Below are 26,468 nucleotides of genomic sequence, written 5' to 3' on the forward strand. Positions count from 1 at the left end.
TATTTCTGCTTCAAACTTGCTGCATGTCATTCAGATGGGTCATATGTCAAATATTATATCTCAAACAGTCCCTCAGAACTGCTGAATAACTTGTACAAGAACAATAACACTGATAATATGCCATTTTCAGCCTGCCAAAAAGTGATTGTGGACTATAACTTGTCACTGAAACAATATTTCTGCTTCAAACTTGTTGGATATCATCCAGAAGGGTTACATGTGACATATTATATCCCAAACACTCTCCAAGAACTGCTGAATAACTTTTAAAAGAACATTAATACCGATAATATGTCATTTTCAACCTGTGCATAAAAAGTCAAATTTCAAAAATGTTGTAATTCAAAAATAATACAAAAAAAGGATTAGGAACACCAAGTAATAGGAAAGACAAAACAACGGTAATAAAAATGTCATTCCAATACAGCACTTATTAATTGAAACGAAAACCAAAAACAAATAACAATTACATCCAATTAAAGAAGAAACCACCAGTTAAAATAAACTAACAAATAGACCAGAAACAGGGGGTACAGCGGAAGCTCAACACCAGTAAACCATGGAACAACATATATATTAATTCTTTGCATACAGTATGCTAACATGTTAGGAAACACAAAATAATTGAATAATCCTACAAACAAATTGCAATCAAAGCTGAACTCTAATGTTGTGAACAACACAGAAACACACACAGCAACACGAACATAAATTAATGAATTAATAAACAAATAAACAACCAATAAATATTATAGGAGACAACGATTCAAAACAAGAAACATTTCAAAAACATTGAAAAATTGACAGTGACCCTAACTTTCTGACCAGCATGCTTCACAAACAAATGGGGTTTTTTTTGGTCTTGCGGGGCTTCTTGGCACAGCTCCTGTGGTACCACCGTGGGTAAATCTTGCAGCCAGTATGAATTAGACAAAACAAGGTTTACACGAGTATTTTGTTAAAAGTGTTATACAAATAAGTATGTAAATAACAATCTTGCAAAATACTAAATCCCTTTGAGGCAATAATAATTTTAGGTTACTTTACAAAAGTAAAAAGAAAAAAGTTTATTTTGTGACCCAGAAAGAGTAATATTTCAAACTCCGCCACTCTGTGTTCCTCCGCCACTGCCTCGTTTGAGTTTTTGGACGAAATGGATTCTGGGATATTGCATTTCGTCATTTCGAGCTGATTGCAGACCAGAACAGGCAATCAGATTTGTCCTTTTTTGTGCTCCTTTATGTCATCTGCACTTGTCTGTTTGTGACGTCTGCACTGTGCCGTGTTTTTGTTATTCAATAAATGCATTGCAAAAAACAAAACAAAAAAAAAAAAAACAGGCAATCAGATTTTTTTTGCATCCAAATCTGTGATTGGCTGGTTTTGTGGCACAAATATAACGGTGTACAGAAAGAGTTGAGCGCGCACAGGCAGAAATGTTGAGAGCGCAAGCAACACAATGTGAGCAAGCGCAAGTGCAAAAACTGAGCGACAGGGGCTGCTATTGTGTGTGTGTTTAGATAATAGCAAACACTGAAATACATTTTTTGCACGCAGCAATGAATTTTGTTCACTCAAATTTAGCTTTTCTTCGCTCAAAATAAATTTCTCTTCAAAATGCAACACTTGCACCTGCATTTTTTTTTTTACGTGCGCTCAGAATAGTGGCACAAAAATAACGCCATAGAAAGGAAGGGGCAGTGTATGTACAACATTCAAAGGAAAGGAGAAATAAGGAGGTGGTCATATCGAGAATAGGATTTGGAAATACTGGTGTGAACACTACACTTTTCATGATAAGGAAAGATAAAACAGGGAAATGTGACAACTGTGGAGAAGACGAAACGATAGAACATGTCATCTTACACTGTCAGAAGTGCAGGTGGAGAGATGATAACTGACCCAAAATCTCAGTAAGATAAAAATGAAACTAGATCTTATTTATTTACTGCAAAAGGACTCTAGAAGTAAAGGTTATCAGGCCTTATTCCAGTTTTTAAAAGAGGGTAAATTGTTTGGGAGGATTTTAGTTGTTGTTTTGTTGTTGGTTTTTTTGTTTTTTTTTGTTTTTGTTTTTGTTTTTTTGTTTTTTTTTTGGGGGGGGGGGGGGGGGGACGTTCCAGTTCACACTTCATACCAGTTGGTGGCGGTAATGCGCCAATCAGTTGTTTACCAACCGTCAATAAAATTTAGAAGAAGAAGAAGTCTAGACGTTCATGACGATTTCGCTGACACCCAATTGGCGCGCCTTGTGTCCGTTTGCCTCACAGGTACGTTGAAGCAATTATAGTAATAAAAAACTGCGCACGGGTGGATTTGTGACACTCACAACAGGCTGCGTATTTGCTTTTAACTATGACGTTATTTGGCCGTGACAGTCAAACGTCCAACAGTTGAGCTAAGCTAAGCGGCTATTGCTTTTGCTAGCTAACGTCGGCTAACGTTGAACACCAAAGATGTACACGAGTAACGCGAGATATATAACTCTGCAGGACTTCCGCGTTCGCGTATGCAGGCATGAGAGGGTTCTGTTTTGTTAACTGACCTGTTAAAGCTAACATGACATAGTAGTCTTTTTCAAAAAGCAACTGTATGGTAAGATTTGCTAATCCGCATTTTATATTATATTTGGGCTGGGTTTACCACATGTAAGCACTAGCGTATGCGGATTTTTATCTTGATTTTTTTATGTGTCTTTGGCTAAACTTTGAGAAAACCGGTGTGGCTACGTTAGGTATATGTACCAATAAAACATCGAGCATCTTGACAACCGAAGCCGTAAACAGACCGTTTCTGTACCCTGTCTCCAAGACTTGTTTTAGAAGGTAATAATTAGTCCTGTTCATCGATAGAAACGCGCTTTGTTTATGTTTATTTGATTTCCGTCAGCCTGCTTCCCTTTCACAAAACACAGCCGAACTAGTGCGAGAGTGAAGATGAAGAGATCCAAAGGCGGTGGTGACGAGGAAGCTCCCCGGCATAATGGCTCAGCGGGCCGAAGGAAAGCAGACCAGCAGCAAAGTGACGGGGACGAGGGTGGCAGTGACATCGGCCCAGCCGACCTGCAAGACGACGACAATGACCAGGGCCTGAGGAGAGAAATAAGGAGCAAATACAGAGACCTCATCAGCTCAGTGCAACGTGAGTGACTACAGGCCAGCAGGTTTGGGGATGGCCAAAGTTGTTGATTTGTATGTATTACAAACAAATCCTTGATGTGCTTTTCTTCTTGTTTTGTTTTTCAGAGAACAGGGAAGATATGCTGAGCCCTTCAAACAACAAACTAACAGAGGTTTTAGAGGAAGCAAACAAACTTTTTAAAGATGGTAGGTCTGATACATGTAAATGAATAACACATGCCAGCAGATCAATCCTTTAGACTTTACAGTTTTTTGGGGGGGGTTTGGTGGCAGTTCGACAAGCGAGAGAAGCAGCCCTGGATGCACAGCTCCTTGTTGTGGCTACAGACCTGGGGAAGGAGAAAGCCAGCCAGCTATTCTCCGAGGGAACCGCTTTCGATCCCACTGCTTTTGCTGAGCATCTCGTGAGTATGATTACTGTATCATGTCTGTCCTTCAGTCACCTTGCACGAGTGGTCCATACAGACCTTGCAGTTTTGTACAGTTGCAGTATTTCTGTCTGGATTTGTAACTCGAGCTGCACATGCTTTTCTTTTACCTTAAGTTATGTATGGTTAAAAAAAGGCAAGGAGGGCAAAACAAAGCTGACAGGAGTTTGTTTAGTGGACTCATATGATGGCCAGACAAACCCCAGTAATCATGAATTGTTAAATATCTGTCTGTAGGGCTGTGTGATATGATTGAAATATATCAGATGGTGAAATGAAAACATCTATCGTTTCATATTGTACGCTATCATTTGTTTTGTGGTATCACAAAATACACTGTTTATGGCAATATTTTCTTAATTGTTTGGATGGTCATCGTGTGGATGCAGGCACAGAGAATACCAGCAGAAAGAGTATGGAGAGAGTTTACGGATGAGAAGCAAAAAAATAAACCTTAGACTCAAACATTAGAACAGGCTTTTACCCGCCACACGGCTTGTAAGAAATACAAAGGAAATGGTGGCCGTTACAACTTGTATCTAAAAATATATAGTTTAATGTACTGCCCAAACACTTGACTCCAACTGAAAAGTGAAAACACTTCACATAAGTCGAGTTGCTTGAGATTCACAGAATTTACAGAAAATGGTGGATGAGAAATGTCTTATTTTGGGATATGAGTCATATGGCACAGCCCTATGTTTCTTTATGATAACGCGGTAGCTATAGCAGCTTTGTACTAGTTTTTTTTCCTGCTCATTTAAGTGAGTTATACAGACACAAATACTAATAAATGTAGGAAAATGTGCGATTTTTAACACAACTTCCAAAGCATCACATACTGCAGTGGTCATGTCTATGTTTCTCTACAGTTGTCTTTCATGGGTCTGAACCGACTAGAAGATGATGAAGACGAGCAGCAGAACACCACTAATGGCTACCTGCCACAGGACGCCTGGCACCGATTGGCCAGGAGAGCAGAGTGCTGCTTTAGGACAGCACCCTCTTTCCACTACATGTGAGTGATTTAGCAAGTCTGTTTACTAGCTGGGACTGCAGTGCCAGGGTCTTTGCCTGCCAACTAAAAATAGACTGATGTTCTGTGAAGAAGCAAATTAATAACACAGAAATTTTCTTTCGACAAGCGCACGTGGTCTTCTGCCAGTCCATAAAAGTAGAATAAGTGGTTCCAGATTTGCTGCCAGCAATCAAAGCGTCCTTGAACAGCTCTTTGTCGTTTCCTAAAAACCTTCCTTTCTCTTATTTTTTTTTCTCTTCCACCGTTTGCTCCTCCTGTCTCATGGAGTGCAAATAACAAGTGCTTGAGTGATGCCAGGTTGTGTCGTTTGCTGTCATAGCCTGGGTATACTCAACTTTGTACTTTTGTCTCAAATGGCAAAAGGAGTTTGTTGTTTCTACCTTTAACAGGAGGAGATTTCTTTCATATTTTACAAAGTATTTTGTGGTGTTGGAATTTCTTGGCTGTTGTTTATGCAGTCTGGGATTGTGTCATTGTTGTGCCTGCTGGGAAATGTAAACGCATGACACTGTTGTACCACTCACATCAGGTTGCGACACTTTTATATCGCATAAAAATTTATGTTGGTATATTATGGATGGTATGATGTGGCACCAAAATTATACTGCAGCAGGGTAATGCTTACTCAGTCATACTCTGGCTTTTGCAGTCATGTGATGCTATTTTGAGAATTTGATGCTGTACGATGACGTGAATAAGGTCCCAGTCACACAGTCAGCAACCCCCTAGCAACCAGCAGTCGTGATGGAGAGAGATGTGTATTTCCTGACCAGCTGGTGAATGGTTGCTGCCCGTCACATGGTGAAATTGGACACAAAGAGGTCTGCTGTTCTGCACAAATATCCTTCTTTTAATTGTTTTTCACTGGCAGATTGCTCCAGCTGCCTGTAGATTGCATGCAGGAAGCTTTTCTGTAGACACTTGCCAGCAACTCTCCGAGTGGTCATTTTTTTACTACCGCGATGGAGTTAGTTGGTGAGTGTTTGCAGACAAGTTGGTGTCTTCCATGGAAACTACAAAGCAATCTGCAGGACTAAAATGATCACAAGGAGGCTTTTGGTGTGGCACCCTCTTTATGGCTGATTCAACCTACCACTCACCAATCAGTCAGGGAAGACACATTTTTCCCTCCCTGGTGGCGGTGTCATGTCCAATATGGTGGACAACTCTCAACAATGTGAGCAAAATGTCATCAACGCAACCTCACCTGTGGATTTTACATATGAGAAGTTCTAAACAGAAGGCGCATTGTCAAATTATGGGATAAGATGGAATAACACAGTGGTTTTATGTGGATACGTTTTCTGATTTTCAGGGCTTTTTTTTGTTTCTCATCCCTCTGGTTCTTTGCAGGATGGGCTCGTTCTATGCAGAACCACCTCCCCCAAAACAAAGGATAGAACGGCAAAGAAAAGCACCCAGCAAAGAAGCCAAAAGGATAATGCCTACTCAGGTAACTGAAATGACACTTCCATGGCTGCTGTTACCTACATGTAGTTTAAGATAAATGTAGTAGCCACCCCGTCCCTGTTTCCATTTTCCACACATACACAAAGTTTCGCCACATTATCCACCACAATGTTGGTATTTGGACCAAATGATCCCTGTGAATCTTCTTCTGTTGATTTGGAACCCCTGGAAGTTTATTTTAAAGCTATTATTAGTGATCTTGATTTGAAGTTGGACAGTGATGTTAAATTAGACGGTAAATCAGAGCGGTCGTTAAGTCTAGTTTTCATCATTTAAGGCTATTGGCAACAGTCAATTTTTTTTTCTTTCTAGGCAGCACTTTGAAACAGTGATCCATGCTTTTATTTCATCCCATCTGGATTACTGCAACTCTCTTTATGTGGGAGTCAGTGAGTCGCTACTCTTGCGCCTGCAGCTGGTTCAAAATGCGGCTGCACGAATGTTAACAGGAACTTGTAAAACAGAGCATATAACCCCTCTCCTGGCCTTACTTACTGGCTGACCGTATATTTTAAAGTTCAACTTTAATCTTTTCACAATCTTACCCCACCATACCTCTCTGAGCTTCTTCACCCCTACACACTCTCAAGTCAGCTGACCAGCTGCTCCTGGAAGTACTGAGATCCAGAAGGAATGTTAGGGGGACAGGGCCTTTTCTGTCGCTGCTTTAAATTATGGAATAACTTTCCCTTACATGTTAGAGAGGCCCCTTCACTGTCCGCTTTTAAAATATGTCTTTAAACGTTTTTGTTTGGCTCTCAGCTCCAGCAAGAGAGTTTTTCTTTTAGTTATCTGACCTTTTTGGTTGGTTTTTATTTCTATCTTATGTATTTTCATTATCTGACTCTACTCTGCAGCAGTTCATGCCAGCTATGGTTTTTTTTACATTCCTTTATAAATAAAGATGGATGGATGTTTGCATATAACACACCGAGCATTTTGAGTGAGAATAAACCTGAATAACCTGAATAACCCATCTCCTTGTCCTGTGTAGTATGTATGAGAGCATGCATTGAATAAGTATTGTTTTCCAGAGGTCATCTCTTTAAAATAAATGGCATGATTCTGTAATCTTCATCTTTCAGAGCATATCTTGACTTTTTATTATCTAATTGTATTTCTTACAAATGAAATCAACAGATTTTTTAAATTTTATTTTTTTAATTTTGTGGACCTATCCCATTTATTCGGTGTGTCATTAAATGTCTTTTAGCTGAAGAAAATGGAAGAGTCGCAACAAGAAGCGACAGAAAAAGAAGTGGAAAGGATTCTGGGGTACCTGAAGAGTTATTACCAAGATGATCGTGAGTTTGAAGTCGACCTCAGAGACATCGCATGGCTGTGTAAACTATTAGTTGCTCACGTGTACTTTCCCCCCCCTCTCCTTCTATCACAGCAACCTCACCAATATCATATTACGAGTTCGTCATTGACCCCAGCTCCTTTTCCCGGACAGTGGAGAACATCTTTCACACTTCTTTTCTGATCAGAGTATGGAATTTACTAAAGATTTAAAGTGAACTCCAGTGCCTCCTGGTGACCATAAACAGGCATGACAGTTTCATTTGTGTTTCAGGATGGACTGGCAAGAATGTATCTTGATGAGGAGAAATTGCCATGTATAGGTGAGATGATGTGACACTTGTACTGTTCTGACTGGGGGATAGCATAGAAAATGCCTTGAGGTAAATAATGAAATAAAACAATGTTTTCATGTTTCAGCTCCTGTAGAGGAGGGGGAGGTGGAAGCCGGAGGTTCCACAAGCCGTAAACAGTGTATCCTCTCTATCAGCCCAAAGATATGGAAGGTTAGCAGGTTTTGGCCTGAAGTGCACATTAATTAAAAGCACGGTAGCTACAATCAAGATTTTGTTTTGTGCCTGTGATATTAATTGTAAAGTTTGCTTTGTCCTTCTCAGGAGCTCATAGATGCCTTCGACATCAAAGATTCAATTATTCGGCCTCCAAACACACAGAATGACTGACAGACTACACCATCTTCCCCACTGAAAAACCTAAACATTGTTCTTAAACGTTTTACTTAATAAAATTCAAGTGATGTGTTACAGTTTTATCAGTTGAGGTCAATGTATAATAATCGTTCTATTGCACATTTGTTTATTTTTTACTGCGTTTTAAGTTTGAATAATAAAAAAGAAATGAATAAAAGTTTTTTAAAATTATTTTATTGCAACTCTTGAATATTGATACACAAAAGCCTTAACATAATATGCTTCTGATAATCTGAGCTTTGATATAACACATTGGTAGAAATGATCAAACCAGATATTAGCACAAACATCTCACACTAACTCGCCATGGTGGTGGAAGATTTTTATTTCGGCTTGGTTAGCAGACACACGGCTTGGGTACCTTGGATTTACTCAGTTGACCTTGAACTTCATTGTGAGGTCATCTGTACAACAGTTAAGATTTAACCAACATGGGTAATGTAACAGGACAATGATCCCAAGCAAGCAGCAAGTATGCAACAGAAAGGCTGTAAAAGAGAAGAATGGAAGTGTGGCAATGATCGAGTCAAAGTCCAGACCTCAAGCTGACTGAAATGCTGTGGCGAGACCTTAAAAAAAGCAGTGCAAATGCCCACAAACCTCAATAAAGTGAAGCAACATAAAGACAAATGGGCTAAAGTTGTTCCATAACAATGTGAAAGACTGATGAAGTCACATAGACACTGATTGCTTTAAGTTGCTGCTGACAGCAGTTCTACTTGCAGCTAATTTATTTTTCACGGAACTGTATATCGTTAGTGCAAGAAAGTTTGCAGTAAGGATTGTTTTGATATTTTGTTCATATCCCATAATTTCCTATGACGGATTAGTCTGTCCATGACATAGGAGTCTTAAGTCTCAAGGGAAAGTCAGGTTTCTTTTTACACTGGTTTTCTTCATGTAAACCTACTATGAAGCGTGATCACTGGAGTGCCGGTTTCTGCAGCTGGTCTGATCCCTGGACCATGTCAGAATCTTTTATCTGCCTGTATTTATGATGCATGGTTGTCTCAACTGGAAATTTTGTGAGTTGCTCATTTTTAAGGAGCCAAAATGTTATCTTAGTGATATTAGACTGCATACTGATGTTTTGGCCAACCTACCCTTACATATTTTTTAACCTTAGAGGTTCTATATCACTTCACAGTGTATTTATACACATACTCACGCACAAGCAGCCATTCAAAGCCCTGGCCTGGCACCGGGAACAATTTAGGCTTCAGTATGTCCAAGACCAGTCTGTTTTTTGCTTGTTTGTATAATTAGATTCCTTACAGTGGAAAGTCATGCTACATTAGACACAACCCAGGCCAAAACAGGCCAGACACAGTGCTTTTCTATTGATCCTCCAAGTTTGGAGAGGAGGTTTTCATCACAGAAGAGACCACTCCCTTCAGGAGAAGAATGAATCATCATAGGATAAAGGTGATATCTCAAAACAACTTTGTAGAATCTGCCTTTATGCCTCTTTCTAAGGAGAAAAGGGACCCAAACAATGCCTGCAAAATACCTCCAGAAGCATACCAGGGAGCAGCCTCTGACCTCCTCTCTGTAGGTGTCAGGAACTCATCAGGTATAGATATATCCCTGTCACTATGCTACAAAAATGTAACAAAAAGGTTGAGTTAAACAATAAACAGCTAAATCGATAAACAGCTAAAAGATAAAAGTTCTTTATTCTGTTTTGCTATTGGGTTTCTTTGTTATTCCATATTGGCTGAGTGAATATCAGTATGATCGAATTCATTTGGCTGAATGCACTGATACTATCAAACATACCCATCATGATGATGTACCAGCATCATCTTGGTTCTTTTAAAGAGACAGGCACACTTCGTGCTGCCTCCCATCTCTTCCTCTCTCCCACTCTGAGCTTTTTTCCCTCCAAAGCAGTGCTTCAGTCTGCTCACCCTGTGCACTGATGTAGAGTGAGGCTTCATTAAGACTGGAAAGAGTGGCTCCCTTTTTTCACTCTGATTTGATTTAGGTTGGACTCCTTATGTAATGTAGATTTTATATAACAATGGCTTGAAAATATATGTCAGAGGGACACCATGGGCAATGCAACGCAGAGCGTTTATTAGTCGTTGAGGGACACACTCACACAGACACAGAGGCGTGCACACCCTCACTCTGTAGCTCCTGCAGAGATCTTCCTGCTTTGGCAATGCTGAGTCTGACTAACAACGATGCAGTTCTGCAGAAAGGTGCTTTGCCAGCCGTGTAGTGCCAGAGTCACTTCACCAGAGGAGGACATGGAATACAAGATGGGGAGCTGCATCGGAATCCCACACGGCAAGGTAAACAGAGGAGAGGTGGAAAACTGTGGGGCTGTCAGAGACTGGCTGCAGCATTGCATCCATGTCTGTGGGACTGAGCAGGGGATAGCATGGGAGAAGAACCATAGCAGGTTTTACTGGTCAAGTGCTGAGTCTTTACTGAGGAGAAAGCGGGGAGAGGGAAGGTGCATTCAAGTGTTGGAGGAGGGGCGATGTCAGCAGTAAAAAAGGAGCTGCGGAGACAGATCAGGGAGTAGGAAAAGGAGGAGCTGAGTATAAACGTGAGAGTGTGAGGCTGATCGTAGTCGAGGAAAGATGGGAGACAGACTGACAAGAGAAGGGATTGTTTACATCTGCAGATTCATTTAGTCCACAGCCTACAAATAAAGAAAATCTATAACAAGTGTGTTTGGTGAACAATGCGTGTACTGTTATTTATAGGGATGATGCTATCAGCACACACTGGGGCGCTTGGCTGAAAATAGCCTTTGAAGATGGCAGATGAGAGGATCCAAAAAACATTTAAAGCCTCTCTGTTGTCAAATCTGTAACTTGGGCTCCTGTTTGTTATTCTTCCCATCTGTCAGGTTGCTGTGTGAGTGTGTTGGTGTTGTCCTTACACGTCAGTCACAGGGAAATCTACAGGGAGGTGTTGGACTTAAAAGAGGACCACCAGACTGAAATCGAGGGGATCAGTAGATGTTAAGGTGTAGATATTAAAGGATGCTACAGGTGGTTTGGACACTTTAACGCCATCTGCAGCCTCTTACGTGACAAGTGAGGTCTGACATGCCGTCCTCCTCTCCATAACGTGCGTCTTTGTTTACAATCCCTCGGCCCACTGACTCCCTGAGCAGACATGGCTTCCCCAGCTCCAGTTCGGTCTCCTCCCCTCCCTCCCTCCCTTGATCCTGTCCCAACTTCTGTCCCTGTCCTGCGTCCAGTGCAAAAATAGCAACAGAGGAACCGGGGCTCCTCAGAAGACAGGACAGAAACACTGGCCTTGAGTCTGACAGTAAACACAGGGTTTGTCAAAGCTGGGGGGCACACACTGTAGCAGAAAAAAGACTTTTGTTTGGCGTGGTGAGTAGTTTTTTGGTGAGTTGCAGCTGTGTTAAAACTTTGGATTATATTACGGTGACATTGTTAAAACCTGTACTGAGATTAGTGTGACTGTATTCGATTAAGTGTGAGTGTTTACGGTTACTGGTGGTGTGATGGTGAATATGGGTTTAATCACAAATGTATCAACTTTATATGCACATCAATGCTTTGCAAAGTTATGGGAAATTATGTGTTGTGTTGTTTAGTTTGGCGGTTTGTTTACCCGCTGATGGACAAACTCATATTTGTCTGACCAAAGACATTCATGGCTCTGAGCCAAACCCGTGAACTTAAAAGATTACTCACGTTGAGTGATGGTCAGGCCGTGATGAGGTGAGATAAGACCTGGCAACAGCCTAATCACATGATTTCCCCTCAGTGCTTTCTGGGCTGCCAAAAAGCCCCGAAACACTGCTGCCACTTAAAGTGCACACGTGTCACTATAGGGGCTGAAATTACACCCCAATCACACAAATAGCAAGCAGGCGAGCAGGGCCGATAAGCTGCCGCAGCACAGAATAGGTGTGATTTAATATGTGAGGATAGGATGTCCATTTTGTCTTTTGTTTTAATGTAAAAATGTGAGACAAAAAACGATTTCAGGCCATGCTTTGACTGCACGGATGGAATATACGGCCTCTGCGTTCTTTTGGAAATCTAGTTTGTGTGACAAAATTGTGCATAAGACTGTAATAAACGTCAACAGCAGTGAACAGGGCAAATATCTATTTATAAAGTCTTGCATATTCAGGTCAGTGCTTTCTGACTAAACACAGAGCTACCACGCAGTCCCTGCAGTCATACAGGGAATGCATGAACGGGCCTTTCCCTTTCACGGCTCAGCTGCATTACAGACAACACAAAAGTATCCGCACGAGACAGGGAGATGATTGTGAGAGAATATTTCTGCATCTGATATATCCTCCAATGTGCTGATGCATGGATGCTCTGATGCTGGGAGTCCGTTTGTTTCATGTCTTTTAGACATGAGGTTATACAAAGTTACTGCAGCTGGAGATTAATCTAACTAATACACATTTCATGTTTAGAACAATTAAAAAAAATAATTCAACTGTCCTTCTACCAACGAAGCTCCAGCTTTCCCACATTTAAGGCCACATCAGCAGACTTGAAACCTGCACTTTGGTCTTGGTGTAAGGTTCTTGCATCAGACGTCCCTAATCTCTAAAACAACACACACTTACAATTCCCCCTCACTCCACAGAAGTTTAACCTCATACCAAAGACTTTTAATCCTGTGACGCAGGAGTCTGTGACTACTGAGGGACGGCTGTTCAGACTCCAGGTCTCCTTGTTGACCTTGCTGTACGCTGATGGTGTCTCTGTTGCTAGTTTCTTACAGCCAGCTGATGTGAGAGGCTGTTGCTCTGGGCAGTTGTGGCCCTGCAGCTGGGTAAGCCATGGGGAACGAGAGCAGCACGACTGAGACATTGGTAAGGGCAAGCTTGCAGACGTTGGATAGCTAGGATCTCTAACTTGCTGCTATGCACACCTTGAGCTCTTTTAACTAACACAGTCGCATGATTACTAACTTTTTGCTTCGGTGAAATACACGGGCTTTAAATGCTGAGGCTTGTCTAATGAGCATTTAGATAAGATAACATGGCTTGTCTTATTTTGTGATTTACCCTCGTAAAGCTGCGATAACGATAAAGATCAGATGTGTTATTTAATGACTCACAGCATGTGTCTTAATCTATGCCCATTGCTACACACCCTAATAATAATTCATGCCTTTATGATGTTTAGAAGGCTGTTGCGTGTCTCATTATTGCAATGTTGCTGTTGTGCACTTCTAATAACAAAGACAAACATACCAGAAGAAGGACACCTATAGAAAAACGGGAATTTAAAATGTGACTGAAGGACTTCAGAAGTGGAATTCTGGATTAACCTAATAGGATTAATTTAAACATTTGACTCATGAGCTATATGCTCCAGCACTAAGTACGCACAGACTTACAGCTTAACATGCTACTCCTCTTAAAAAAATAGTGGCGAGTTGTTTTCAGTGCACTCTGCATGCAACTGCTTCTATCTAATGTAAAGTTGTTCCTTTAAAAATCTCTTTGTGAACCATTTCATTCCCTCGTTACAGCCAGAAGAGGGCGCTGCAGAAAATGTTGTTCTGTTGCCACCTAAGGAAAGTCAAAATGACTCCGTGCAGGTACAATGTGTGTGTGTACGTGTGACTGCCACTTTGATAATATTAGCTTGTGTGTGGGTACGATATTTGTAGTGCTCACAGGAACGGATGGCTGTGGCTTTTGTTCTTGTTTTTTTTGTTTTGGGGTGGGGTATTACCACTCAAACTGTGCCTGTTCGTAGCAACTTTCATCATGATCAAGTCACCATAACCCATTCATGCCATGTAAAAGGTGAAAGTTGTTGTTTTTTTTCATGGTAAAACCTTTAAAAACAGTGAACTGTCATATCAGTATGTTTAATCATGTGGTGATGACGCACGTGAACCTCATCGAAAGGTCATATTTAAAGCAGGAAGCTGCGGTCAATGCAGGAAGAAATTGTGGTGCACATTCATAAGTTTTTTTTTTAACTACTCAACTATTATTGCGTGATGTGCAATGAACAATGTAATGAACGTTTATGCATATAAACATTATTTAACATGTTTTCAATAGAGTGTAATATTAGATGAAAAAGACAGAGAAAACGAAAAAAGAAAAGCAAGAATATCATAGCATTTATCATTTTAAAGATTTGATATAAAATTTCAATTTGTTCACGATAATTTGAGGCGTGGTTTCATAATTCTGCTTTGCATAAGAAATGTGGCTATACACAAAATAACATTACAGCACAATTAGTAATTTTTGTTTTATAAAATTAGGCCAAATCAGATTCTTCTTGGTTGTTATTTTTATATTTTCATTATTATTCAACTCTAGTCTTATGTCAGTCAGAGTTTTAAAATGAGTCTGTTGATTGAGTTTTTATTAAATTCTTGTTTTGCCTTCTGTGGAATAGTTTATCCGTGAGACGGCTTCTTATGGAGCTGTTGTTAAGGTTCTTATCCAGAATTGACATCCCTTGATTGACAGCGGGGTGAGCTGTGGCTCTAAAGGGCATACATGCCCACGTTTACGTGTAACCACAGCTTCCTAGAGCGTAACCTGATCCTCTCTTTGGGGGTCACTGCAGGCCTGACTCTTGGCCCAATTCCCAGCATTCACCTGCAGAGGCACTGTCAATGCTACCAACCACAAGACACAGCAGCAAGAGAAAGGGGGAGGAGGTGAATAGGGAAGGAAAGAAAAGAAAAGAGGGAAAGTTCTTAGACTAGGAGGAGGAGACAGAAGGAGAGCTGAGTGGAAAGAGTTTACAGTAGAGGGGGAGGAGAATGCTCAGCACTTCCACGAGGCCAGCACAAGTCAAGTTAGTCAGTCTCAGCAGCAGCAGCAGCAGGTTTGGTAGTGTAGTGTTTCTAGAGACCACACACACACATACACACACTGGAAGAAACAGAGGAGGCTCATGGAAATTTAAAGGGGGAGCGGCAGTGACTCTACAAAGAGGACAGGGCTGTGGAGAGGAGGAGAAGGAAGTACAGGAGAGGAGGAGCGGGAGCGTCAGCAGCATGTGTTGCAGCATGTTTGTGTTCTCGACTGCCCTCCTTCAAAACACAGAGCCCTGCAGAGCCTGCCTGCACAGTGTGAGCATAGAATAAGGGTAGCAGAGGAGCTGCACTGCACTGTAGAGTCACCTTCAGGACAGTGGAGCACACTGCTGGGTAAGTGCAAGAGAGATGAAATGAGATAAAGCTCGTAGGACGTGCAATCAAAGGTGTGTTTTATACAGGAGGCTGGATGGAGTGGATATGTTGAGTCGGTTTTGTGTGTCTGTGGGTGAAGAGGGGACCTGTTCCTTCCTCAGCACTCCTCTTTCATGTTTACAGCAGTCATGTGTGAAGCATTAAGGCTTTTTTTCAGGGCTCGAGCATTGACGTTTTGAATAGAGAGTATTTGCTGCACAGGCAGTAATAGCCAGTCAGCCTCGCTGTCTCTCACTGTGGCTTTTCGTTTAGTTCCTGTGGGTTAAATATTAACAAAAGGTGCTTTCTGCATAGGGATCGAACAAACAAAGAGCAGGTGTGATTTTCCACCTTCATGACCTTTTAAGAAATGTTGAATGAGTGTTTGCTGTAAACTTTGGCGTGCTTTTCCTCGTCATTCTCTCATTTGAGAAAAGGTACGGGTTGTATGTTTTCTGTCTTTTGCATGACAGGCAGGAAACAGGAAACTCGACACATGGCAACATACAGTTTTCTCATGACTGTGCTGATCCCAGCGTGCATCACTGTTAAGGAGTGAAGGAATTGTTTTAACACCTGATTATATAACATTAATCCAGAAAATAGGAGCAGCAGGGAGATCACAGACATTCAGAGTGACACTCATACCTGCAGCAGGCCTTTTTTTTTTGCATCCGGTTTCTTTTAATGTTTTATCTTCTCTTCTGCAGCCAGTTGTGTAGCTGGGTTTCTTGCTACAACGAGAAAAAAAAGAATCTAAATTAGAACATTTAAAAATAAACTAAGACGGCATGACACCATTCTTGTGCAAATGTCTTTTAAAAGTCTAGCACACAATTTTTGTGTGTGTTCATGCAAGCACATTCTGTGCTTAATATGTCCCACAAAGGAGGCTCTTTGTGGTCACACAGGTGAGGCCAGTGACTCAGAGCCTGCAGCCCAAATTTATTTGTTAATGTGTCTCCAGTTTCCACATTAAGGAAATACAGCGCTAAAGCGAAGCTCCAGCGTAAGTTGGTGTTTTTCTAGTCGGTCTTGAATATATATTTTTGTTTCTGGCTTGAAATAGTTTGCAGCATTACAGTAATCACATCATATGAGTGAAGACGCTAAAGCAAGTGTATATAAGGTAAAACTTGCTCTCGTGTAAGTGCTACATTGAATTGATTTAACCTTCGTTTCTGCTTGCAATGACTGCACGCCAGCTATGAGTGATTCATAAATAATCAATGTGCTTTAATACTGAATCTCAGCAGATCCTCAAAGGATATCATTACCACTGTGTGGCTGTATCCATACTCACACGTGAAATCAACTCACTGGCTAAAATCAGGATCTCTGTGTAAAAAAGGAAACACTAAATATAACAGGCAGGGCTGTGTTAGATCTCTAAATCTGGACACACGAAACAAATGAAAAGAAATAAGAAAAATAACCTCCGACTCTCCACCTCCATCCACAGACAAGAGCACCCCAGCTCTATTGCATTGCAGCTTAGCTGAGTGTTGTGCACCGTGAGGCTGTTATTGTCCTCATAGCGAGTGCTGTGGCTATATCCTTTCCAACTGACTGTTGAACAATCAGGAAATAAAAAGCAGATGAGAGTTCAGATTATTTCATTTACTGTATTTCAGGTTGTTTGGAAAAATGATTGGCTCAGATAAAGACACATCTGAAGCAGAAGATATCATCCAAAATACCTGCTCTTGTCTGTGCTGCTTAATTATGCTTGTCACCATCCAGCAAAACTGGTTTGGCTTTAATGATTATTATTTCAACACCTTGGGAAAAAATACATTTGTATTTCCTCAGAGGTGTTTGTGAGATGGAAAGTAGTTCTGATGACAATATTTTTCAATTCATTAGTTGTTTTTTGTCCCATTCAGAGGACATGCTCAAATGTGGGGTGTAAACAAAGCTGCAGAGATTAAACTGCAGTGAGCCGGGATAAATGCTAGGATTTAATACTGGAAATAATCTTTTAATAGCATAAGAAAAGCACGTTGAGAGACGTATCAGATAAGACGTCTGAGTGGAAGGACGTAGTTCAGCCAGTGTGGCCTTTACATTATAACAAACAAACACATGGGTGGAGTTATCTGCTCATGTGATGTCTGGCTTTGAGCATTAATTTGTGGGTGTTCCCGTGTTTGCCCGCGACATGATCACACTTGCTTAAGTATACACGTGTGTGTGTGTTGTGTGGCAGAGACTCCCTCGTGTAGCTCACTGGTATCCTTCACCGTTCCTGCAGGCTGAAGCTCGAGCCGAGAGTTCGACTCAGAGGGACGACGGAGCGCTACTGACCGAGGTTTCCACCAGCCAGCACAGCCTGCTGTCTCAGCCCGTGCTGCCAGACATCCCAGTCATCACCGGGGTGGAGGAGAGCCGAGGCACGGCCGCAGACCAGGAGGACAAGGAGGAGCTTGAGTTTCCTCACGACCTGCTGCCCAGTTTAGATTTCAGCAGCGAGCTCAACATCTGGGAGTCCTCACTGGGGTAAGTGGAGGGGTTACACACACATACACACAGACTTTTACACTTCAGAAGACATAACTTCCTGGATACTTACTCCAACTCTAACCATAATCACTACTCCTCTAACCTGAAGCCCTGCACTCACCCTAAACAAAATCTTCCCCCTTAAATTGAATCTTTTATATAATTGGTGACATCTGGTGGCGTTACATAACAGATCTGCGCCCAAACACAGACTGTACTTGTAACACCACAACCATTTTGGGATGGTTCCAAGTTATGCCGATTTACAGAGGTCCTTTTAACTACTCTGACTTAAGAATTGAGGTAATGCTCTGGCAATTTGTTTTTGGCTTTATCATGCATAATCAGATGAGGATTATCAGGTTTGATTTGCTGCTACAAGTGGCAAAAAATCATTGAGACAGAGCTGATTCTTAGTGCTGGTGGCAGAATTGATAGTGCAAGATTAAACCTGGCAGTTTTGTCAATGTCATCATAAACATCAGTGACGATCACAAAATGAAGAAAGACTCATTCTAGAAAGACTCTTTAGTACTGAGGAATGTAAACGGCTACAATTGTTTGGTTTCTTTGTCTACTTGCCGATAAAAGTAAGTATTCTTCTTTTTCCATTAGTGACAAATAGGCCTCATAAATTACTACCCACGCATTTCTTTGCTGGCTTTGTGTACCGCAGGTGATTTTAAAGGCCTGAAAAATGAATTTTCCTTTTTCTCCTTCTCACGACTTGAACAGATTCGTGTGTTTGGGATATTTTTTTTGTCATAACTTTCTGGTTTTTCTCAAGTTTCTCTTTTTCTAGTTTAAAGTGAGCAATACTGAAAACATATATCTCCAAAAAAAAGGATAGAAGTTTGGGAAAAATATCAAAATAAGCTGACATGTTAACATATTTCTTATATTGCCAGAACTGTCCGTCAGTTGTTCCTAATACTTCTCATAATAAATATTAAATGTAGATTCAGTTTGCCCTTAGAGCTTTAATTGTCTGTGTAATAATAGACAGTTAAATATATACCCGATCAGAATGCTCTGTTAGCTGGAACATCTGCAGTTTCCATGTATTTCCTTCATCGTTACATTTTTTTTACATTTAAAGGGAAAAGGGGTCCAACCTAGACTAGCAAGGAATAACTAATAAAGTGGCCAGTATGTGCATACACTAATAATACTGTATAATATGTTAAATATTACATTTTCTTAATTTATGGCTGCGAGGAAACACACTTGTAACAGTTTATTTAGTCAGAGTGAAAGCAAACCTGTTGTTGATTTGCTTCATGTGTGAATATGTCTGCATATGTGTGTGTGGGTTTGTGTTAGCAGAGCTAAAACCAGCTCAGGTGACAGGAAATGTGAACAGGTGAACCCCCTGCTGGCGGGTCTGCAGCATCACATAGAAGTCAGTCAACCATTGCTGTTTCAAGATTCAAGGTACCTCATAGGTTCAGCATGATGATGGCTAGACGGCTGTCCTCTGTGCTGTCAGCAGAAGACGTGGTGATAAAGAGTGAAATTAGGGAGCATGGAGAGGAACAAGAAGATGGCAGGGTGATCTAATGTTTCTAACTTATGCTCGAGCGTGATGGGTATGATTGCTGTGGCTCTGCAGCAATCACGCCTTAACATGGTCTGATGTGGTCAGTGTTGCCTGCTTTTATCTAAAGTTAAATGCACTAATTCTTCTGATGCTTTGATGTCTTCTGTCAACCAGAAGTATAAGTATCATTGCTTGATGTGAATTTGTAAAAATGTACAGGTAAAACAAGTGAAAAGCTTTGAATAACTAGAAATATCAAAGCTTCAGAAAGGACAAATCATTTGAAAAAGCAGAGTTCCTGCTTTGTTGCGTAGTAAAACGGGACACCTGCACACAGTTTAGTCTGTTTTGCTTCTCCGCCCTTTAGCAGAGACTGCCAAGTGAGCATGTGAGGACAGACGCTGTGTTTACAAGGATCTGGCAGAGTCTTTATGCAGAAGTCATGTGTGACTGTGTTAACCAATCCCTCATAGTGATCCTCGGTGATATTCCTACTCGCTTTATCGGAACTTCTTTAGAAAAGAATGCGTTAAAATAACGAAACTTGAACGGACCATGCTATAATGAGTATAGCTTAATAATGATGGTTATTCTCTGTAGTCAGACAGCGTGAAAGATTAAAATGGTCCCTCATTTTCCTTTAATGCAGGTAATGTTTTAGCAGTGACTCAGCAGGTGCAGATGAATGGCATTAAAGTAGCACGAATGCTAAATTATTTAGGCTATAAAACTGTTTCCAATAACCCAGAAACTACCCATCACTGTAATCAGGATGAATGACTTGACACTATTTCTCATTATATATAATCAAACTAATGTATGATGAGACTACAGTAAATAATTTATAGTTCCAATAAGAAATTAAATCATTTTAATTAGATGATAAATTTCGCTAGGCTTTTAAGCTTTTGATACACACTGAAAATAAGAAAATCATACCAAAAAACTGAGATGCTGAAGGCGTGTTGCAGCAGGGTTTGAAATAGGTGAGTAAAACTGCACAAATGCTACTTACTGCAATGAATTTTGGAGTGCATGTCCATTAACAACAGTCTTGTATTCTTATAAACGGCTGATATTATTTCTTGTAAGAGAATCTGGATCTTAGAAAAGGCATCCCGGGTGCAGTTGTGTGTCATCTGTGCATGTCACAGAGTGCTGTGTCAGAGCATGGCCTTCTACTGGGCAGCTGTTTCTGTGTACTCCTAACTCTGTCACCCTACCCCTGCCTCAGGCCTCACGGCTGCGACCCACTTGTCGCAGATGTCCAGCTCTTAACTCAGCCTGCTGCCACACCTTACCCGGGTAACAGACCCCTGGCCCCTTCCCCATCCACATTCTTAGACCGGGAACTCCAAGAGGCCTTCCAAGAATGTGAAGAACAACTGGTGTCACTGGGCATAGTCACTCCCACTCAGCCTTGCAGCCCCGAGCCCGGGACGTGGTGCAATGAAGGGAATACAACTGGAAAAGTGATGGTTAACGAGTCCAGTGAGTCATCGTCTCCACCTCCAATCGTTGTCCAGCTAGGACATAGCAACGGGGGCCATGGAAACAGGAATGCACATGGAAACAGTGAGACAGCAGACAGTCAGAAGGATATAGTTGTGTTTAGTTTTAGGGATTACATACTAGGCACTGTGAATAATGATGGGACAGCAGAGACTGAAAACCTGAAAGCAGAAAAAGAAATTAAGACAGATGAAGAGAAGGAAGCACCCACGCAAATACAATTAGAAATGCCAACATATTCAGCTGGAGAACAACCAAAACAGGCTGTGTTTAGTGATCATACAAACGATCTAAGACAGGGAAATGCTAATTCCAGTGCATCTGTGGGGGGGAGTAGCACTGTAGACTCTGATGTAGTGATTAGGAAGAAAGACACGGAGGCAAAGACAGACAAAGAAGAAAATCTAAGTGATGATTTCAGTGCTGGTGTTTGTTTTGAAACAAAGGTAGGTAATTCAGCTATGGAAACATCAGAGCGTAGCCCTCGTTTAAGGGATAGAGACGCATTACCAGAGCTGCAATCAAAAGGACAGACAGGAGCAGGCAAGCACACTGTGGAGCAGGAATCAGACACATACAAGCAGAGTTCAGCTGGTGATAAACAGGCCACCCAGAACAAAGAGGCAAAGAAAAAGAGACACAGGAAAAAGAAAAAGATGGAGAAAAGCCCGGAAACTGGGCAGGAGGCACGCACAGCAGTGCAATCTGAAAATGAAGTCATAAATGCTGAAAACCCCACAGATTCACCTTCAGGTCCTGTGATTTGTGGGCAACACCCTGACAACAGGCTTGATTACAAGGAGCAGCTTGAAGGAAAACCCACATCCAGCTCCCTACTATCATCTCCTCATAGCAGTCAGGATCATCTTACTCCCTCAGCCTGTTCACCTGCACCCATGCGGGCTCTTTTGCAGAAGCCTCATCAATCAGACAACCATAATGATCCCCTAAGCAGCATAAATAAAAGCTCCAATGAAAGCCTGCAGTGGGGGCAACATGTAACCGGAGGTGAAACCAGCAACCAAAATATACCCGTGACACATGTCCAAAATACAGCGATCAATCAAGCTGCTTCTAGTGATAAGAGATCAGATACACAAACATGCCAGGCTTCAGTTACAGAAGCAAAAATACTCACACCCGAGAATCACGTCCCACTCTCCAACAGCCGAACTTGTGTGGGAGAGAGTTGCATGGAGAGCGTCCTTGAAGAGGCTTTAGCGGTGGTTACTGCGTTGCCACTGACAACACCCACACTGCCAGAAGTGATAGAAAGCGAGGGAGAGGGAGAAAGCGTGAGGTGTGATTTAGTGGAGAGAGTAGCTGCTAGAGCAGTTGCAGAGAGTGAGGAAGGAGTAGAGGAGAGAGGGACAGAAAAGTGCCTCATTTCTGCAGACGGAGAGAGGGACGAAGTCCTGGGCAGCCCTTCTCGGCTCGCGTTAATCTGTTCCCAGGCAAAATGCTCACTTGCATTGTCAGCCAAAGAGGGACCGGCTGCAGCTGAGGAAAGCTGCACCAGCAAAATGCCACACAACTCGGCCGAGAGCAAAATCAAGGCACCGAGAGAGGCGACCGCTCGGAGTTCGCGCAGAGAGCTGTCACCAGCCGAAGAGGGAGATGCAGAAAAGGAGCCACAGTGCTTAGAGGCTTTTATCAATACTTCTCCCCTTGGGCTACTTACTGGTTCTGATTGTCAAGATCACATTGCCGCGGGATCAAAGAGAGAAGGAGAGGGAGGAGGAGAGGAGGTGGTAGAGAAAGGAGGGCTGGTGAGAGAGCACAGTTCATTCAGCCAGCCAGAAGGCTCTGCTAGTGGGCTGTCATCTGCTCAGACTGAAAGGTGTCCGCCCACCAATGTTGCCGAGTCACAGCTGAAATCACAGAGCTGGAGGGAGTCAATCGCTACCATCACTGAGAGCATCTGCACCGAAGAGGAGCGTCTCTGTCGACCCCGCCGGGAGCACCGTGGCGCAACAATTTCACCTCTCCTCCCTGACGCTGAGCAGAGCTACAGTAAAACAAGCGGAGGCAGACGGGCCGATCTCGATCAGAAGTTAGTGTCAGAGGAAGGGCTGGCTCTGGGACGCACTTTCGAGGAGTCATCCGTCACAGAGACAAACTACAGTCGAGTCTTCCCGTCTTTAACCTCACGCCAGCATTTGATCACTTCAGAGCAAATCCCAGTTAAGCAACAAGCGAGCAACAATCAACAGGTTCAGCCTAGTAGCACAACAGAAGCAGGGACAGTCGAAAGTGCAGCCAAGCTTCAAGTCGAAGCCTATAGCCAGAGCAACAGTGGTAGCACCGCTATGTCTGAAGTCGGTGTGTATCTATGTGGCAGGAGTGGAGGTAACAGAGTTCACTTCATGGATGCAGAGAAGGAAATGGGCAGTTCCTCCGTGGATCTCAAGACCATGCCGGTGCCAGCCCTGGACTGTGCGTCTTTACCCCCGCTGACTGTTCACGAGCAGTTGCGTCATCCTGTTTTTGAGGCCAGCTATACTTTCACAGACTTTCTCAACTCAAAGAAGCCAGACATCCCTATGAATCCAGCTCCTACCAAGGATGAAGCAGCTGCGTTTTCAGAGGCACAGAAAGATGTCTGTTTGGCTAAAGGGGACACGAGGACTAAAGAAACAAAGGAGAACATTGCCACAGATCAATCACATAGTGACAGTTTGAAGACAAACACTGTAGATTCACAGTCGGTGAACAGCTCACAACAGCTTCCACGTCCTGCTGAGGAGACTCAGGCTGGTAATAAAGGGTGCTTTGATGTTTTACAACCACCAGGAAGTGCCATCTCTGAGTCAAATCATCTGACATTTGAACTGGTCACAGCAAAGGCAGAGGCGGAGACACAGAAAGATGCTGCAATTGTGTGTTTGCCCAAGGAGGAGGAGGAGATTAAGAAGGTGGTGGCAGAGTCTAAAGGTACAGCTGACATTGACCAGCCTCAGGAATCACCTTTAAGTGCTACTCCTGTCATTCCTGAAGAAAACAAAGGGAACCAGCATAACTGTGCACCTTTAAGTGGTGTTGACACAAGTTCAACATCTGAACCTGTGACCTTGACTTGCGCAGCTCCTCTGCAGATGAAGCATTGTGACCCAGCTGATCAGCCTGTTATGCAATTAGGTGAAAAACCTCCTAACGAGCCAGTTAACCCAGATATTACGAAGGCTGGGGAAGGGCCCAAGTCCCCCACCGGCTCTGCCGATCCCACAAAGGACGCGTGGGTGACTTCAGAAGTGACGGCGTCTGACGAGTCAAGCACGTTTATCGGGCAGTGTGTCAGTAATCCTGCTTTTGAGCTGCAGCCTCCTGGCCCAATGTTGAGTCACCTAGAGTTCGTTACCGACTCTGATGCATCTGTCTCTGAAAAGGCATATAACTGCAGTGCTGATGGTGACAGCAGCAGTGACTCCAGAGAGGTGGATGCCCATAAGAGCCGAGAAGTGACACACACTTCATTAGCACAGCATGCTGAGATCGGCGATGTCTATGTTAACGCTAATGAGGTCTTGCCAAAATTGGAGAATTTAAATTTTGATACTAAAGAGTCTGCTGCTACCAGTAATGTAAATAGTCAGTTATCACAAGAGGAAAATCCGATTCCACCTCAGCCTCCCAGCGATGCAGTGACAAGAAATAAACCTGCTAATGTAATTCCTCTATCTCAAACAGTGCCAGACTCTGCTGGCATTAAACCTATTATTTGTGAAGCCTCCATTAGGGATGACATCACAAATGTCAGCTACCCATTTAACTCCGACCTGCCCGCCAACGAGGTTTATGATACAATTAAAGGGGACAATGTGAAAGAAAACCACATAATGGGAGATCAGACCGCCATGTTGTTTGAAGAGCAAAAGAAACAAGCTAAAGAGGCAGCAATGGATAATCAAAAGGAAGCAGCAGACAGCAGCAAGCAACAGACAGGAAAGACAGGCACAATGCCACAACAGAATAATGAAGCAGATAAAGAGACTATAGAAGAAATTGGAGCCCTGCAGCCACCACATGCACATATGGGACAAAAGAGTGAATCGTCATTAAAGGATGTGAAGAAGGAAAAAGAAATAAAGAACACTTTTGAATCCAAAAGCGAGACTGAAACTTGTTCCTCATCTCCCAGCAGATTTCCGGGGTCATCCGAGGACGTGCTGCGTGCTGACTTAGAGTCTAGTAGCGAACCTCTGACTGTTTATGATTCCAGTTTGCGCCAAATTCCGACAGCAGCGCTGGAATGCAGCTCTGACTCTGCACCAGATTTGAGTGCAGCTCTTGGCCAATCACAGTCCACACCAGATCCAAATTGTTTTGCTCAGCAACAGGAGCACCATCAACAGTATCTGGGATCCAGACATCCCACAGAGGCAATGTCAGGTGGCTGTCTAGAGGGGGGAGAAAAGGCTAACGATCAGACCCAGACACTGGTTAAGGGAGTAAAAGGAGCCACAGAGGAAGGAGACAGCTCTGCTGGGGATATTTGTCAGTCAGGAAGCAAGGATGAGTTAGCAGGTGATGCCAGCATGAGCAATGAAGGAGTGATAAAGTCAGTGAAAGGCGAGGATGCTTCACTAGAGGTTCATAGGTTGCCATCTTCCCTTGATTCAAATGAAATTGATGGGAGAAATGCTTCACCTGATGCAGGGATAGCAGCGGGTTACTCTCATGTAAGTGAGACAAGTCAGGAGACAGATGAGAATGAAAGCCCAGGGTTAGAGGGGTCAGGTAGAGATTTAATGCCAGACACTGGGTTTGTGAGTGATCTGATTGATAAAGATCCGCAAAAATGTGATCTATCAGCTGTCTGTCAAGAGCAGAGTAGAAAATCCGAGCTGTCAGAGAATCTGGTTGTATCTGTTGAGCCTGTTTCACAGGAACACGAAAGCTCATCTTTTCATATTCCCATTTTAACTAAAGACAGCACAGCTAATGATGCTATTCATGCAGATTTTTCACCAAGTACAAACCAGGCTGGTGAAATTTCTATGCACACATGCAGCTCTCTGCCAGATCCTGCCGCGCATCCAGAAACTGGAGGAGAGGATTTCAGTGCTGCCGTGGCTCTAAAAAGCACCGGTAGTGAAAGCGTTGCGTGTGAAAGTCAGGATACAGTGTCCAGGCCTCATGGGCTGCAAAGGCCCAATAAAACCTCAGCCACACAAAACAGCCCAATAGAACAAACACCCATAAAAGGGCCTGATGTTGAGGAGATGACAAAGGAAGATAAAGAAGCCTTGGATGAAGGGAATGTTAGCGAGCAGGGTGAGGAACAAAATTGGATAAAAGTCATAGATGGTGGGGCTTTGGGAAAGCAGGGGGTTGTGCATTTAGCAGGAAGTGATAAAGAAATGGGCTCGGGATCAATCACCGTTTTAGGCAACTCCCAAAGTGGGGAGGCACAGATTAGCACGGAGGTTGCTGTTTGTCACTCTGATGGCAACACCGGTCCTTGTAAGGCAAGGGAAAGTGACAGTGATGCAACAGAAAAAATGACTGCGGATGTGGACACAGGCCCATCTGTTGTTTCATCAAAATGCCTAGAAGATTTCGAAACTCTTACCCACTCAGAGAAACCACAAGATGTGGTGCCACTGTCAAAGCCCCCAGATGACACTGTGGTTAAACCCACTGCTGCTG

At 42.6% G+C, this 26,468-nt stretch overlaps 2 protein-coding genes across 11 annotated transcripts in view; both read left to right on the forward strand.

Moving 5' to 3' along the window:
* Positions 1-2,114: 2,114 nt before the first annotated feature.
* Positions 2,115-8,235, forward strand: nsmce4a (NSE4 homolog A, SMC5-SMC6 complex component). Of its 4 annotated transcripts, none has more exons than XM_005737028.2 (11): positions 2,115-2,270; positions 2,890-3,141; positions 3,246-3,326; positions 3,414-3,544; positions 4,441-4,586; positions 5,961-6,060; positions 7,291-7,381; positions 7,474-7,568; positions 7,654-7,702; positions 7,800-7,885; positions 7,997-8,235. In XM_005737028.2, exons 1-11 carry the CDS (start codon positions 2,153-2,155, stop codon positions 8,060-8,062), a joined length of 1,215 nt encoding a protein of 404 aa, XP_005737085.1. In that variant the 5' UTR covers positions 2,115-2,152; the 3' UTR covers positions 8,063-8,235. The 4 variants fall into 4 exon arrangements, with proteins under 4 accessions (XP_005737085.1, XP_013767288.1, XP_013767290.1 ...); XM_013911834.1 differs by having other exon boundaries at positions 2,206-2,270; positions 2,915-3,141; XM_013911836.1 differs by lacking the exon at positions 2,115-2,270 and adding an exon at positions 2,324-2,595.
* A 1,737-nt stretch (positions 8,236-9,972) lies between these two features.
* Positions 9,973-26,468, forward strand: part of tacc2 (transforming, acidic coiled-coil containing protein 2) — a 47,496-nt gene continuing 31,000 nt past the window's right edge. For all 7 annotated transcript variants that reach the window (XM_005737029.1, XM_005737031.1, XM_005737032.1 and 4 more), the window contains exons 1-2: positions 9,973-10,389; positions 17,475-17,764. In XM_005737029.1, coding sequence (XP_005737086.1) covers positions 10,279-10,389; positions 17,475-17,764 — 401 coding nt within the window. In that variant the 5' untranslated portion in view covers positions 9,973-10,278. The remainder of the gene's footprint in view (positions 10,390-17,474; positions 17,765-26,468) is intronic.

The sequence above is a fragment of the Pundamilia nyererei genome, unplaced genomic scaffold (assembly GCF_000239375.1).
Source record: "Pundamilia nyererei isolate P.nyererei 1_Seehausen unplaced genomic scaffold, PunNye1.0 scaffold00073, whole genome shotgun sequence".
NCBI classification, from domain to species: Eukaryota; Metazoa; Chordata; class Actinopteri; order Cichliformes; family Cichlidae; genus Pundamilia; species Pundamilia nyererei.

What these genes read in the sequence shown, in the direction of transcription:
- nsmce4a (XM_005737028.2), top strand. Translation starts at nt 2,153, where the DNA reads ATGCGCCAATCAGTTGTTTACCAACCGTCAATAAAATTTAGAAGAAGA. An exon ending in GGAGAAATTGCCATGTATAG is followed by an intron (nt 7,703 to 7,799) that starts GTGAGATGATGT and finishes TTCATGTTTCAG; the next exon opens with CTCCTGTAGAGGAGGGGGAG. An exon ending in TCAGCCCAAAGATATGGAAG is followed by an intron (nt 7,886 to 7,996) that starts GTTAGCAGGTTT and finishes TGTCCTTCTCAG; the next exon opens with GAGCTCATAGATGCCTTCGA.